The 16,699-nt window shown below is 39.4% G+C and overlaps 1 protein-coding gene across 7 annotated transcripts in view; it reads right to left on the bottom strand.

The window, feature by feature from the left end:
* Nucleotides 1-16,699, bottom strand: part of PARD3 (par-3 family cell polarity regulator) — a 445,230-nt gene that overhangs the window by 111,433 nt on the left and 317,098 nt on the right. For 6 of the 7 annotated variants that reach the window (XM_066551580.1, XM_066551588.1, XM_066551597.1 and 3 more), the window contains one exon: nt 5,245-5,355. The exons of the other annotated variant lie outside the window; for it this stretch is intronic. In XM_066551580.1, the coding sequence (XP_066407677.1) occupies nt 5,245-5,355 (111 nt within the window). The remainder of the gene's footprint in view (nt 1-5,244; nt 5,356-16,699) is intronic. 7 annotated transcript variants of the gene reach the window in all.

The raw sequence follows: 16,699 nt of genomic DNA, 5'->3' as shown, positions 1-16,699 counted from the left end.
GCTCCCCAGGCACCTCCGGGCCGGGAACTGGCGGCACTTGGGGCACAGCGACGGCAGAATCGTGTACATGTAGCTGCCTTTGTAAGCCAGAGAAACAAAAGGTCATGTTTTCCGGATCAGAAAGGGGGGAAACCAGCACAGCAGGAGGGTTCTGGTGCAGACGGGAGCTATTCCCATGCACGCACCCAGCGCGGCATCGCTCTGCTGTGTTAGCTGTGCTCCAGCACAGCACAGCACAGCACAGGCTGCGATTGTGCAACTGCTGCGACAGAGCAGAGCGAGCCCCCGGCCACACAGGCCCCCATCTGACCGCTCTATCGCCCTGCCAGCGTCTCCGAAGCCTCTGCCATAGCACTTCCACCAGCACAACACTTTAATTCTCTCCCAAAAGGTTTCTCCTTATCTCCTCAAGACTGATCCTCCCAAAATAGGTGTTTAAGCGCTTGATTTTGCATCCGTTTCAGTGGAAGTTGAGGAAGAATACAATACTAAGATTAAAACACTTCTATGGTAACACAGAGATTTACAGCTCTTAAATCAGTGTATTAACCAAACAGAGAAAATATCCTCTAGACTTTGCTTCCAAGAGGAGAAGTGCCTCTAGAGGCAGATTACAGCATAAGCACTGTTTGCCCATAGATGGATCACGAACTCTGAATCATGAGATTACATGAGAATTGCAACTTTCATCTTTTAAGCATTATCCTGCAGTGAAGCATGCTGGACTCAGATGAATTTCTTAAAAACTTCACAAAGAGGTGCACTTAGTTCATTCTTCTGTTATCTACTACTCAGGTACAAAGAGTAAAGTTGTTCAGGTCAGGGAGAACTTTCTTTGCTAAAGGAACTCAGTCCAAGGCTGAAGATCACCGGCACATACGGCCTTGCCATGTGTGCCAAGAACTGCACATGCCTGTGCTAAAGAAGGGAAGACCACAGGCAAAGGTTTTGTATTTGCTGACAATATATTTTGTAATGAACACAAAGTTGAAACGAAAAGAAAAAGAATAAAAAAAAAAAAGAAACTCAAAACATCAAAAAACAAAACTGAAGGAAAAATGCAAGGGTATGGAAGAGGGAGAAATAAAGATATCAGCACCTTCTGTTTGGAGCTATGTCTCTCTCCAGCAAAGACTGTCAATAACAACCAGAAGACAAAAACAGAAGGGTTTTTGAGCAATTCTGTCTTTTTATCTCCTAAGAAAGAGACTACACTAAAGGGCCTTGAAGAATTCAGAAAACATTTCAGGGCAATCAGGTTGCAGGATATCAATGGACACACTGGCTAAATATTGAGCAAACCTACTCTGTGAGGCCCCCAAAGACCAGATGCAGAGGGTTTCTGGATTGGAAAGCTCTGTGGGCTTCCAGAGGTTTAAATGCAGCAGCACAGCACAAGGTGACCATCCATATTAACTGATTCTTCTTGGTCACTGACAAAAGTTTCAAAATCTCCTTTTAAGTCTATCCAACATTGCAATGCCTGTGTAAAACTATAAGCATTTGGAAGCATCTCTAAAAGCTCAAGATATTCCATACATCTCCAGTCTGCAAAATCCAAGAGATCTCAGCAAGATGTGCAAACCATAGGTACCTCAGGAGTCTCTGGAGTTGATAAAAGACCTTCTGTAACAAAACCACAAAGACCCAGGGCTGTTTTCTCAGCCCATCCATGTGAATGTAGCATCTCAGTGGTGCCCAGTTTGAGCAGTCCAGCGATAGGCAGACAAGATGACCACACAGCAAAGAGGGGCTCCAAATTAGCATATGTGTAAAACAGCTGTGATCTGGCACAGGACCAGAGCTAACTGAACTTGGTTCTTATTCAGCTTCCTCAAGACTCTTTCTTAGGACACTCAAGGCCACAGTCAGAAATCCTATTGCCCAGTCTTGCCTCAAAGTTTTTGACTGGTGCCACTGCTGGGGAGAGCCCTTTCTAACAGCACAGCAGAGCCCAGCCAGATTTTAAGATCAGTGCTTGGCAGATACTCAAGGATCATGCAAGCAGACTTGTTTTTGTGCAGTAAACCAGTGTCAAAGCATAGTGACATGGGGCAATGTTCTATGGCCTTGGATGAACTGTTGTTCCAACATTTGGAGGATTTACAAATAGCAAGTATTTTACAGAATTTTTTGTAAGACTAGTGGGTGGTCTCATCAAGTACACCCCTAATTGTTTCAGTATTCCTTGTCATTGAAAGCTGGCTGTATTTTCAACTAGATAACTTCCTTTTTCATTCACAATTACTTTAAGATTCTCAGTTAACACACACCATATACATATATATCCAACACATATAGGATGTAGCTTAAGAGATACACTCCTTAATCAAAGAATCACAAAATCAAGAAATTATTATTAATAATATATTTATGAAAGGCCATTTTATTAATTTGATCATGGTAAACTGAAGAGCATTTTTCTTATTTGTCTCATAATCCATATAAATGCTAGGTTTTAAAGAAAATACTATTGTAAGCAAAATACTATTAAAATTAATAATTCCATAAAATTGTGGGCATGATTGATTTTTTAATGGACTGTTCACTTGTTCTCTGACCCCCCTAAGGATTTTTGCTCCTAGCCTCTCATACATAGTAAATTCATTAAATCCAACCTATTTCCCCAAAGCATTGCATCATTTTAGAGGTACATAGTATCAAATACCAAGTAAAATAGAACAAGTGAATTGCACTGCCAAAAAAATTGAGAAGACAAAAACCCACAGAAAACAAAGTTAAAATAGCAGCCATTATGAGCCAACACTGACAGTAATATTTCACTCTGTCTCCTAGTAAACATTTTGAGGGATTGTTCAGTTAATTTGCAAGAGTACTCTTCATTAACAGCATGTATCTAACATCATTATTTTACAGGATCAAAAGGAAACTCTGCAATCTAACTGCAAAAACATTTAGTCTCTATGGACCAAATCAACATCTGAATTTTTTAGAAACATAAGGAAGCACCTCACACATTGGGTTGCTATTTTATTATCTTTTATTAGTTGTACATGCGACTACCCCAAAGAAGTTGCATTCTCTTATAGACATAACACAAAGGAAAGCAAATACACAGGGAAAGAGAATAATGGGAGGATAAGGACCCATGTTACTGTAACATCAAGCTGTTATGAAGTTCTGGCACATGCATTTTCTGCAGTTTCAGTGAACATATAAAATTGTTTTTATGACACATGAGGAGTGAGATTCCAGGAAAGATTCAAATTGGTTAGCATAACTTGATGGACAGGGATTAGGATTTGCTCCATGCATTGGGGGCTATACAAATAATTTCATAATTCTACCTTGGTACCCAGCGTGACTATTGCAACCTCTCTTACACCATCACATGGACAGTCTATACTCTGACCATTCTTACTGAGAGAGACAGAGAGACACAGAGAGACAGAGAGAGAGAATGAAGAGAGAGAAAACGTTACTAACCCAGGCGTCAAGTCTTTCTTCTTTTTATAAATGTACACGGCTGATTTTCTGGGGACCTCGTGTTCCTAAGAAACCCTAAGGGCCAGCTGGGGCTCAGCAGTGTGTGAAGCCAGGGCACAGAGTGGTGCTTGTCTGGCCAACCATCCCCTGCCCTGAGCTGGGCAGAGCAACCGAGGCAGCTTTCCATGGCTCTGCACCCCTGGCATGAGCTCTGTGGCCGCTCCATCCATGAAAAGGGAAGTTGGCTGCACAAAAACCCTCATCACTTATTTCCTTCAGTTCCAGCCTTCCTCTTTACCATTTAATCTGCAAGCACTTTACTTATAAAAACGGGAACAAATTTAATGACCCTGCCTCACTTTTGTTAAAAAAGAAAAAATAAAAACCAATCAGACTAGAAAAAAACATCCAGGCACTGTAATCCAGCCACCTTCTACAATCAGAATGGATGGACAAAGACAAGAATAAATTTTTACATCAATTTATGATATAAATTTACATCAATTTATATCTACTAAAGAGTAAAAAAATTCCCATTACATAATCTAAACAGATGTTCATAAATGATAACGTTTCTGGAGTTTGACAATAACAAACCAATAAACACACACTCCCACCCCATCTTTACTGCAAATCACTCAACCCTAAAAGAACTGAAAGCAAACCCTTTTAGGGTTTAACTAAGGAGTCTACAGAAGAGCTACAGTGGCTCTCTATTATACAGTGGCTCTAATATTCTCTATTAAGCTGTTAATGATGAAGCCACCATTCATGAACTTCTGTTCTTATTTGCAGAAGACCAAGGTGCATAGAGGTGGTAATTAGAGATCATTATGACTAATGATCTCTAATTAGTGATATCTCCTCTACAAGGACAAGAAAATTTCCCTCCAGAGTTTCTGCATCAATCCTAAATTTATGGTGAGCTATAGCATGATTTTTAGATAAATAATTCTAATGCATAGTTCACTTTCACTGCTAAATGTGTCTGAATCTATTTACCATTCAGCAATCAAACTTTGTAAAGTTTGTCTCCTTTCTGAAGTTATGTCAAAGAGGCTGTCTCTCAACTCATATTTCCCAGTTTAAGTTAACTGGTAACCAACACTTTTCAAGATTTTGATTAAATTGATCTGAGAGACACCAGAGTCTAGGCCCCAAATTGTTCTTGTAGAACTACAAGAGATAGGATGAAAAGTAGACTGGAAATATTGAGAAGAGCATACGACATATATATTATATAGGGTTTTTTTATGTTAAGAGAAGCTGACAAGGAAAAATAGAGGTGCTCACCACTCATTTTTACAATTAGCAGTTTAATATATATATATATATATATATCATTCCATAAACAGATTGCATGGCACATAAATAGACTGAACTCCAGTGACAAATATACTGGTAAGCACATTTTTTATGTTTCTCCTAAATTTATCAATGAAAAATCTAGATATGCAAAACTCTGAAGAAAAATACAAAACATACTTCATTCTATATAAATATTTGTTTTCTGAAAATGTCAATAAAATCAGTTATAGACTATATAGAGAAAGCATTTCATTTTATTACTTCATTCTCCTCAATAAGAAAGGGAGCTCTGCGTCTATAAAAGATGCTTAACACAGCCAAAGGAGCTGTTCATACTAATGTCCAAAATAAGTCCAGCTTTTTCCTGTTATTTAAAGAATATAAACATATCAACATGTGGAAAATTTCATCAGTGGAAATTGAACTTCAGTTATTTAATTTAAAAAACAAACTCTGTCTATCAAGGTTTAAGCAAATACTGAAGTCTACCTCTCCTGTTCTTGCTTCATTCGTATTCTCTCCTCTTCTGAAGTAAGAGCTTCCTGCACTTTTATTTTACCAGTTTTCTCACTCTTGTCATCTTTGCGATGTTTGCCAAACCTGTTAATAACACACAAAAAAAGAATCTAACTTGTGACATGAACAAAACTGTATTTTCCTTCTTCCAAGACAAAGAGAGTTCTCCAAGAAGGACTGCTGGGAAACCAGGAAGGGAAAGTGCAAAGACCTCAGAATCTCATTTTTTAGTATTTTCAGGCTGCTTCCAGGTTGTTGGTTTTTTTACATAAGTTTTTTTAATTTTTATTTTCATTTCACTCCTCTTAAAAGTTTATAGAATTCCTCACTGAAGAACACAACAGACAAAAAAATAATAATTGGACCACATCTCTCCTTTATGCCATGATTTTGGGGCCACTATTCTTAAAGAGACAGTCAAACAATGTTTTAGAACAGCATCTGTGCTCAAGGACACAGCTCAGCTTTGCATTAAGCAAAAGCTTCCCCACTTTGGAGAGGAGAGAGGGAGCTGCAGGTCTGACAGCTCCCAGGGCAGCACCAGCCTCCACATCCCACAAGGGCCATTTCACCCCACAGAGGACACCATCAAAACTGTCAATTTATTCTTTTTCAGCACCAGGGGTTCTTATTTAAACTTCATTACTCATGATTCTTTCCCCAAGGGTGTTCCAGTGTGGGAGGGTGAATGGAGGGATGGAGCTGTCTGGGCTGCCCCAGACAGAGACGGTGGCTGCCAACCCAGGGTTTGCCCGCTTCACATCTCCCCCTCTAAAGGCTACATTTCAAATTTATTAAGTTTCTTCCATATTTGTACATTCCACTGTTTTCTTTAAACTTTCAGGGAGTGAAGAATTTGGCATTTGAGATACTCAGTTGTTATTATTAGGACAAAATAATTCCTATTTCTTAAGATATTTCTGACCTATTCTGGAAGGAATGACTTTCATACAGAGCGAACCAAACAAACACTTTAATATAACCTTTAAATAGATCTAAACTTTAGATGAAAATTTTCTATTTAAGGCAGAAGGGCTAACACGTGTCTGTTAAACAGTATATATACCAATTAAATGTGGCATCATTTATCATACCAAAAGCAGCAGGAATTTTACTTTTTTTATATCAAATGCTGATCTGAGAGCTGACTGACACTGCGGCACTTCACACTCAGGTTCACATCAAAACTGAAATTAAAGCACTGAGACTTGCAACCAAACATGTCTAGCAATAATGCCAACAGGACACCACAAATGCTCATGGACAGTGAAATAAACCACAGAGTTCTTAAAGCTTCCTTCTGACCTGTTAATGTAACATCTTGAAAATATTTTGAGTTCACCGGGGATTTATAATATTTTCCCATTGGTTCCTTTTGATTCTAGGACAAAGCCATTGTGTGTGTTGAAGTCCACCACACAGCAACCCCACAGAATGATTAATTTCTGGCCATTCAATCAAGAGATATTATTTATATTGTGCAATGATGTTTACAGCTCGTAGGGCAGCTCTTTAAAACCAAAACACAAAAATACAGCATAGGAGCATGTAAATAAGCTTTAAACTGTTTGCCCATTCTCCACACAGATTGCTCATTTCCAAAGAAATTCAGGCATCTGAAAACTAAAACTGTTTATTAATAACCACCTGAAAAAGGGATAGGCAGAGGACATGATGGGGTCAAGAAATGCAAAATAGGGTACAGAGTTAAAGTCTCTGACTTCATAACGTTATATGTGAAACTTAAATTCAAAACACCAACATGCATCTTTTAAAACATCCACCTATTTATTAGAGAGTAATCAAAACCATTATACAAAGCATTTACATATCTGACACAAGAGATTCAAATCAAGTTCTGGATGTTGTACACCAGACAGAAGAGATTGTTTAATTTAAAATAGCCCTAAAACCTCTAGACTGGAGAGGAGTTTTGGCAGAAAAGCAGTGGAACTGAGCCACTTTACCCTGACACACAGTGCCTGAGGTGGCAGCAGGGGTCTGACCTACAGAACATGCAGAGCTGTGAGGAGACAAGCAGCATATGTGTCACTCTAGCACAGCATCTCTGGGATGCTCACATTTGCTTCAGTCTACTGTTCTTCCTCAACCCATTTAAAATGTCAGATAAAGCAAAGGAATCAAACTTTGGAGTACCCAGTTTATTCTTGAAAAAAAAAAAAAGTTGTTTAAAAAAAAATGGGGGGAAGAGGGGGGAAGAAAAAAATTGAATTAGTTATTGCCCATTAGGTTTTGGCAGCAAAACAGAATTTCTGCCACCATAAATCAACTCATTGCAAGTGTGAACAGATATATAGTGAAATCAATACCTTATTAAAAAAATAAAGTACACAGGAAATTTCTAATAATCATTGTAAGCAATCTAGTAAATGTCTGGTCAGGCTGCATGATTGTGAGGAGAGCATTTCTAATGCTAACATGTAATGCAAACCCAGCAGAATTCAAAGGTTTGAATTTGCAGATCCAGCCAGGCAGGTCCAGAGCACACAGAGTTCCTGTGCATTCCCACAGAGGCAGAGGTGGCACCACACAGGGAGCACCTGCAGCAGCACCAGGGCTCAGTTTGCTTTCAGTCATGAGCAAGTTGTGGCATCAACCCTTCTTCTCTTTCAGGGTTTTCTTCCAATCATCTGGGAATTAATGTTCCTTCTGCCCCTGAGGACCATCCTGATAAAAGTCTCTGGAAGACAGCTCAGGTTCTTTCCCAGACATTTCAGGGGGTGGCCACACTGTTCCCACTCTGACTGGAGCCTTCCCAGTGCCCATCTCTGGCAAGCTCAGTGGTCATCCCAGCAGTGGACAGCCTGGCAGAGTAGGAACCATGGTGGTCTTGCACAGGTGCCTTCTCTGGATTTGTCACCCGCAGAAGTGATCTATTTGCCACAATCACCACTGCCTGTAACAAGTTCAGCAACGTTAACCACACTGTCCCTACACTGGAGCATGGAAAAACAAACACCATCCTCCCCCCTCCCTGACTGTGGCTTCGTGTTTCTGGCACAAGGCACAGTTGTGTTCATTGTGGTTTAACAGTCACAAAGATTTGAGAAGATGCCAAGCTAGCATCTCAAGAAGATGCTGAGAGAGCCACCAAGCAATTGAGAAAGGTGCTGAAAAGAACTGTGATGGAGAGACATTTGTACTCCCCCACATCCCTCCTTTATTTCTGTAGGGGCAGTCAACACTCCCCACTACAAACATCATTCTACATCTTTGGTAAGATTACTCTTGCTAGCAATAACTGTGTTTGTTATTTACTTCTATTATAAGTGTTTGCTTCATGAGGTATGATTTACAGTCACAACGAAACCCACAGCCCAAATCAGCATCCTCTCCACCAAATTTACAGCAGACATGTATAAATTATTTATTTAACAGTCATAATCAAGCTAAGTTTAACTACAGAAATACAACATCCAGCAATCCTAAGGCACACCATTAAAACTCTCTCAGCTGTACTTGGGTGTGAATACACTGGTGTCAAGCTATTGAAAATCACCTGTCCTAATTTCTTCAGGTAGACATTTCCTACTCATATAAATGATGCTTCATATTCATGAACATTAATCTAAACAGGACACTTAGAAATAAGACTATTCAGACCACTGAAATTCAAGCAACCTATGCAATATCCCTTCAAACCACCAAAAACACATCCCTAAGTTACTGTGCACTGTCTCCACAGCCAGAGGTAAAGCCCTTTCTGTTGCTGTTTGGTGGCCCTTGTTTAGTTTTGTGAGTCAAAAGCCTGGGTCAGGTCCCCAGAATCACTCCTGGTATGTACAACACCCTAAATTGAATGCAGTGGTTCAATGCAAAGATCTGGCTTACCTATGTGACAGTTTCACCTCCTTACAAGGGCAACTCCTCCAGTCCCCGACTTGCCCCATGAACATTTTGTGTTTGACACCTTCCCTGCAAACCACCAAAGCTTTGCACCATTGTGAATCTTCCTCCTTTACTGCTCAGGTACTCAAATGAAGGAGAGATGGAATTAGGATGTATGTACCATACATGACCCAAGGCAAATTTGGAACCTTACTGCTTCCAATACTATTTTTTCCATAATCCATATATTGAAAGACCTGGCACACCCACGTAATAAGCTCTTCCACTGAAGTGACTGGGAACAGCCTAAGACTGAGACTTGCCAAGTGCAATCAAAGATATCTCCCTTGTAAAGCAGAAATCACCACCCATTTGTGCTGTGTCAGACAGACTCCAGACTTGTGCAAGGCCTTGAGGACACCGCCAAGTGCTGTGATCCTGGCCCTCGCTGCTCCCTCCCCAGACACAGGCGCAGGTCTCTGCTGTGTGCAGCTGCTTACAGAGTGCCTCGAGCACTTGTCTGAACCTGAGATGGTCTCATTCTCACTGCTGGGGGCTGGCTGCTGGGATACTTGTTGCAGCTCTTACAAATGTAAATGAAATGACAACTTTCCTTCAGATACAGACATGAGAACTCCATCGCTCAGCATCTGCACAGCAACACTCCTTGCATTACTGAAAAGGAGGACAGTGCTTAAAAACAAAGGTAGAAATTACTGATTTTGTAATTAAAACCCAAAACCATGCAGAAAAGGAGTATCTGTGGCACTGATGTTCAGACAGTGTTGAGAATCTAATCCCAAGCTCTTTTCTTTTGCTGTGTTTGGTGCCAACAATTTGACTACGAGTAATAAAAGCCCAGCCTAAATCACTGCAAAACACACCAATGCACAGACACAAGCCAGTACCTGATGTGCAACCAAATTACACACACAGCTGCCTCACCAAGTCACTAAATTCATGAGGAAAACAGTTCTGTTCTTTGGATATAGCTTGAGCTATACCAGCTACTCCGAAGCATCTGCAGCTACAGAAGCACAACACTGACCTGTGGGCACCACTTGCCTCAATCTCAATTCTTAGAAGCAGAGCACAGATTATTATTACTCAGAGTAGAAAATAAAAGAGAAAAAAAGAAGTGCACATTTTCCTTCAAAACGCAAGTAATAAAAAAATTACCATTCTGTTCAAAAATATCCTTTCACAGATATAGCTTAATACTTCGTTGAGGACACGAATTGCATGGTTATAGAATAATCTCTCCATAATTCTAACAATGTTTACTTCATGTAACAGCTTGTTTATTCAGCAGCTCTCTCATTTAAACCCTGTTAGAAAAAGTATAGCTAAAAAGTAGTTTAATTTTATTTTGTAGCTGCACAAGCAAAGAAAAAACTTCTATGACTAACTGAAATACAGGTTGTAAATTAAAAATACCCTGTCTGTCCAAGAGTGTGAGAAATTGATGAAAGAGAGCAGCTGAAATCTTGTTCACTCTAATTGCCAAGATATTCCAGAGTTCTACTTAATTTATACCTCCTTAATTCTCCTTTTACATTAAGGATTGGAGAAAGTTTCAAGATAAGTGTTAATGCTCAAAGTCCTATTTACAGATCCACAGACTTAATTCTTAAATTCAGCCAACAACGGGAATCACAGTAAGTGAAGAAATTAAAAATTGTAAGAGGACCATCTTCTAAATGTGTGAATTCTAATATGTAACAGCCAGGTCATATTAGAGGAAAGGCCCATCCTCAGACCCCATGATACTGTTTTTTCACATTATTATTAATAAAAAGATGAGAACACAGACCTGTATGCCGTAAGCTTGACCCTCAAATAGGAAATCTCATGAACTTTGGATAATCTAATCAAACTAAAATGAATGTCCAAAGCTCTCTGTCAGCTGGCTCACTTTCAAGCTTACTTACTTGAATGACTGCCACCAACTAGGAGGTGACCTAATCCAAAGTCTATCATGCTGAACAGAGAGGCACTGACTAACAAGTGCCTTCAGTGGCTTTGGGCCAGTGCATCAGAGCAAATGAACAGTATGAGGCTCAACAGAGAAGACAGCTTACCAGAACATTTAAAGAACAGGCTCAAGCTACAATATGATGCAATATATATAAAAAATATGTGAAATGTACATAAAGTACACATGTAGACATAAAGAATATGTAAATGATTTTGCAAAAATAGATAGAAGTACAGATAGGACAAGTGAAGCAAGAAGGATACATGAGTAACCACAGAAATTCCACATTTAGAAGTTATCTCAATTGTAGATTCAGTTTAAAAGAATATATGTCAGCATCCTTGATGCAACAAAAATAATACATGTGTAATCTGCTAAAAGGATTTGACTCTGATGCGTTACTGATGAGATCATTGTCGTCTGCCAAATCATCCACATATTTCATTAGAATAAAGAGCTACAGAAGAAACATGCATTAGTTGATTAATGAAAAAAACACAAAAATTGATTGAGACAACTTCAGCAGCATTATGTTCCTTAATAGAAAAAAGACCATCATTAAAAATTAACAATTGGTGTCTTGAGCTATTTTGTCAGTTTTCTAGCTTCAAGGCATGCTCTTCTTCCCTTAGTAGCAAACAGTATTCACACACACAGACACACACCTAATGTAAACACTGCTTGAATGATTTTGCAATGATTTCTTTTTCACCCTTCTGTATCAGCAAAATCATGAGATTTATATTGCAACACATTATTGGGACACACAAAACTATTCTGTTGCTAAAAAAAAAAACAAAAACAAAAATACAGCACACAAACAAAAGCCACCCTCTTTTGATGATCTAAAGGTTTAGAAGCTTTCCATTCCAAGCAAAATTGCGCAAATGCTATTTTTAAAAACATGTTTTAAAGTGTAAACATTTCTATATTGGCAAATGATTTCTAGAAATAGCCTGTTATCACATGTTAATAATCAAATTAGTAGATGCAATTCTACTTGTTGGGAGCGAGTGGAGTGACTGCTGGAGTGACTCAGCAGCAGCACTGTCCTGAGATGACACAAAAGCACTGATGTGCAGGCACCTTGATGCAGGAGCTTGTGGGCATAATTAAAACAGACATTGATAACTTCATTTTCCATGGATCTGCTTGCAAATGTTAAAACTGATAAAGCAGCAATCCTTCTGGTGCAACATCCAGCAGAGGACCCCTGCCAGGAGGGTTCCTGGAGAACTCTACCGTCACAAATCAAGAAAAGCACATTACTAAAGGTCATAGGTCACTCATGAAAATTAAGAAAACTCTAAAAGGTACACCTGTATCTCTTCAGGCCAGTGATGTTTGCCTTCAAGCAATAAAGAAACTCACATGCTTATCCACAAACACAGAAATTTAAAGCACAAGAACCCAAGAGGCTGTTACTGCAAATTACCAGCCCTTTGAAGTGCCCACCTTGGGCCTGAATACTGTAAAGCATGTGAAGGTCTTCTGTGTTCTATTCACACATTTTCTCCCAGCAGCCTCCATATCACTTTCCAAACATTAAAATACCGTTTTTCAGCCCCATTCAAGGGGGTGTTCTGGTACATCTCACCAAACTAAGTTTACTCAAAAAGAACAGACAGGGTGACCCAGTGCTTCATGTGCAGCAGCACCGGTGATTCCCACACCAACCTCCAGAAAAGAAGTGCAGACAAGAGATGTGATCCATAGCTGCTTCCAGCCAGTGAAATGTAATCTGCCTGGCTTTGGGAACCACTACCCCAACTTCGAAAAAAATGGGTATGAAGCCAAACTAGAGACATGTCATGAGGTTTAATTCAATTATTTTCCTAAACAGTTTTGATAACATTTCCTGAAAGGCATGACATAACAGGCAGAATATTATTCACACCAAGTCGCTCTCTTTTCACAACTTAAACATTTGTAATATTTACTTCCAGCATAAAATGGTGGAACTTTGAAAAACAGATTTCTTTTATGGAAAGACCATCTGTTTGCAAATTTCTAAACAGAAGATAATCTTCTTGCATTGCTACTCGTGATTGCCTGAAGCTAGCTGGAGCCATGGACAGCTCTAATAAATAAATAAATAAAGGAAAAGCAATCAGAAAAAAAGCCCTAACTACTTCAAATCACTGTAGTTGAAAAGCAGGCTGAGAAGTTCAAAGAAACTTTCAAAAATTTGACAATGATACTATTGTAAAGAAGGCAGCAAGAAGCAGAGATGTCCAAATCTACTCAGTAAGCAGCACTACAACATAGTAAAAGTCACCATAAATTATTCATATTCAGACAAAACCTGTAAAACTGGGAATTGTGGTATCCCTGAAGGAGTCAGGAATATAAAAAAATCTTCTGCGTAGGTACAATTGTGTTAACAGTCATCAGTGATGGGAGCAACCACAGAAGTAGTACATGACATTTTAATGGACATTTCATAACAGTCTAAGCATTTTAAAGTTTGTGACCAAAGCTCTTTAATGTAATGTATGCATTCAAAAAAGAGAGTAGTTATTGACCACAGTTACTTGCCCCAAGTTTAAATTTGATACACCGTCTGCTACTTGTCATTGAAGACAGTAGCTCATCCATGTGACCAACTAAGCTAATTCAGTATTTTTGCATAATAGGTATTTTATAAATATATAATCTCAATCAGACACATATCCTTTTATAGTGTGATTTAATGTACTTAGAAATTCTCCTGTCACCCCTCTCAAACAGCATGTGCCCTTCAAGACAGCAGCGCTCCGTTCTAAAATGCAATACTGGGCAGTAAGATACTACACAGTAATTGAAAGACTGTAAATACAAATAGCAAAAAACAAAATAAAGCCTCACATACAGAGCCAAAAGCAGGCTCCTGAAAAAACCTGAGTGAAGGCCTGCAGTATGTTAACTCACAGACTGCATACATAAAAGCATACATACAATATGCAATACATAATAGCATACAGAGGGATAACAAAAAATTCCCAAATGCTCAGCAGCAACCGCTGCTACTATTAACAAGTTCCTGACAATCTAAAGTAAAATGTGCTCATTCTTCTATAACATAAGCAATTTTATTATGAAGTAAAATCCCACATCCCAGTCCTACTGGGGGCCAGGTTCAGCCCCCTATCTCTGGCTCACACTGTGCCAAACAGGTGACACCACCTTACCCCAGCGCTCCCCACCTGCCCACAGCTGCCCTGCAGCCATGCAGCAAGGTAGGCAACATTTGCCACACTCCACAGAGGAGTTTAAAAACTGTGGACCCATTTAGGTGGGAACAATACTACATTGTGTGCCTCTAATTACTGGTGTCCACTCAGGATCCTTAGAGACAGTGTTTCAACCATGGCTACTCAGCAACACGTTCTCTCCACAACTATACTTCTAATTCCTGCTCTGTTCATTTTAATGCATTATTGTTTCCAAATACAATGCTTCAAATTGCAAATTATGTCTGGCTCAAGGGCTGATTATGAGAAACACTAGCACTTCTGCCTCTGTGTGAATAACTCTGATAATAATGAGTGATTGATTGAGCTCCAAGAAGTCCAAATGATGAGAAGGGTCAATTTGAACATTTTTATTAGCTTCTTTTGTTAAATCTAACACTTTTCCAGGCCAGAGACAAATACTGCATCTGGTTACCATGATTTTTTTGCAGCCCTCCCAACAGAAGTACAATTTAGAAAATGGGTACTGGTCTAAAGGCAGACCTTATAAGAAATGCTAATGAAACATAAAAACCCACCCATTTTACTGGCACTCAAGAGATGGCCAAAGAAAAAGAGAATAAAAAGAAAAAGTTGCAAGGGAAATTTGCTTCAAGACTTTCCTGCCAGAAAAGGAAAAAAAAATCCCTCAGTAATACTAAGAGGCATCACAGCTCCACTTTACAATGAAAACGCTTTGCTTAATAGGCCTGCCGTAGGTAAACATGAGCTACAACATGAAAATCACTAAAAATGCTCACTAAGCACATGCAACAGCAGAGAAATTAGGACAAAAATGTAGTAAACAAGCTAGCTAGACCAGGAAATTGCAGTTACATTATTCCGAGAACTTAAGTACTTAAGTCCTGCAGTCATGCAATTAAACTGTATAAAATCAGCAATAGTTAACTTGGACACAAAAAGTTAATCAAACTAGCTGCAGTTCATCCAGAACCTCCCAAAGATTAAATTTTCCCTAGAGATCTCATTACCTAGAAATGTTAATGTGTAAGTCAGCACATCTTCTGTCAGTTACTAGAGATCTTTGTTGATATTTTCCTAGAAAATAACCTCTGCAGTGTAACTTAAGCAATAGGTGATGTCTCTGGATCTTTAGCCTCATTCACATATCTTCACTTACAGAAGGTAGAGAAGCCACAGACAATTTCCAGCAGAAGACCACAGTCAACACTGTAGGACTTGTGGGGTAAGTCTAAACAAAATATTCCTAAAACCAGACAAGTGTGCAGCTGTCACTCTCTTCTCTACAGCACCAAAAATCAATTCCCCTCACTGAGTCATAGCACCCTAGTGCTGATGGCTGTGGGTTACAGTTTAGGGTCTCCTGTCCCATTCTGGGTTTCACAGTGCCACTCAAGTCTCCTTGTGGCTAAAAATAAAGTTTAATTCTATAACCAAATTAATAATGCCAACAGGACACCTTAATAAGGTACCCCAGAACACAATTCATTCAAGTGCTCTTGAAGTCTTCAAGACTAGGATGGATGGGATTTTGAGCAACCTGATCTAGTGGAAGATATTCCCACTCAGTAAGGGTTCTATTGGAACTAGATGGTCCTTAGGTTGCAATTTAAACCATTTTGTGATTCTATGAATCCACATTATCATAGAAAGCAGAGAGCAAAAACTAACAGGCACATTATTTTGAAAGTTTGCTACAAAGATAGGGCTATGGCACAGGGACTTAGCCTGAACCAAGGCTCTGGGTAATAAATATTAATATGTCACTGCTGGCTTCACATACCTCTGTCTCTTCTATCAGCTTATATACCCTGCAGCAGGAAAATTTAGTTTCCACATGCTGTATCTTCTGGGTGGAGAATGAAGAGCAAGGCTTTGCACTGCAGCAGCAGCACTAGAACAAACCATCTCTGGAGCAGATGCAGTAAGACTCAGGTGGATCATTGCTGGGACAGCAGTCTGACAGCAGGTCCCTGCCGCAGCTGCTTCCAGGCCTTGCCCAGAGCTACCTGGAGCCCTGGAGATGCCTGGCATCCTGTAGCTGCCAGCAGTCAGAGCTTGAGCTGTCTTCATGGTAAGAATTTGAAAGCAGTTGAAATAACTATATCAATAGTGATTTACACTGCTGATTATTTTAGGGCCAAGCTGGGACTGAGATTTTTTCAGATTCAAAAGATGTACAAAGCAGGACTTGTTCAGGACTAATTACAGGCAAGAGATGTGGGGTGGTGAGTTGGGGTGGTTTGTTATTTGGTTTGGTTTCATTTCTTTTTCCAACCCATATAAATAAGCCCCTAGCACAGAAAATCTCAGACCTGGACCAGCCCCATACACACTGACATTTTTGTTCTCATTTCTACATGCTCAGGCACTATAAGAAGCAAATGACTAGGCCTGTATTTATTTA

The sequence above is a fragment of the Molothrus aeneus genome, chromosome 1 (assembly GCF_037042795.1).
Source record: "Molothrus aeneus isolate 106 chromosome 1, BPBGC_Maene_1.0, whole genome shotgun sequence".
Lineage (NCBI taxonomy): Eukaryota > Metazoa > Chordata > Aves > Passeriformes > Icteridae > Molothrus > Molothrus aeneus.
The sequence above is the reverse complement of the archived record's forward strand: the minus strand, read 5'-3'. Positions and strand labels throughout refer to the sequence as shown.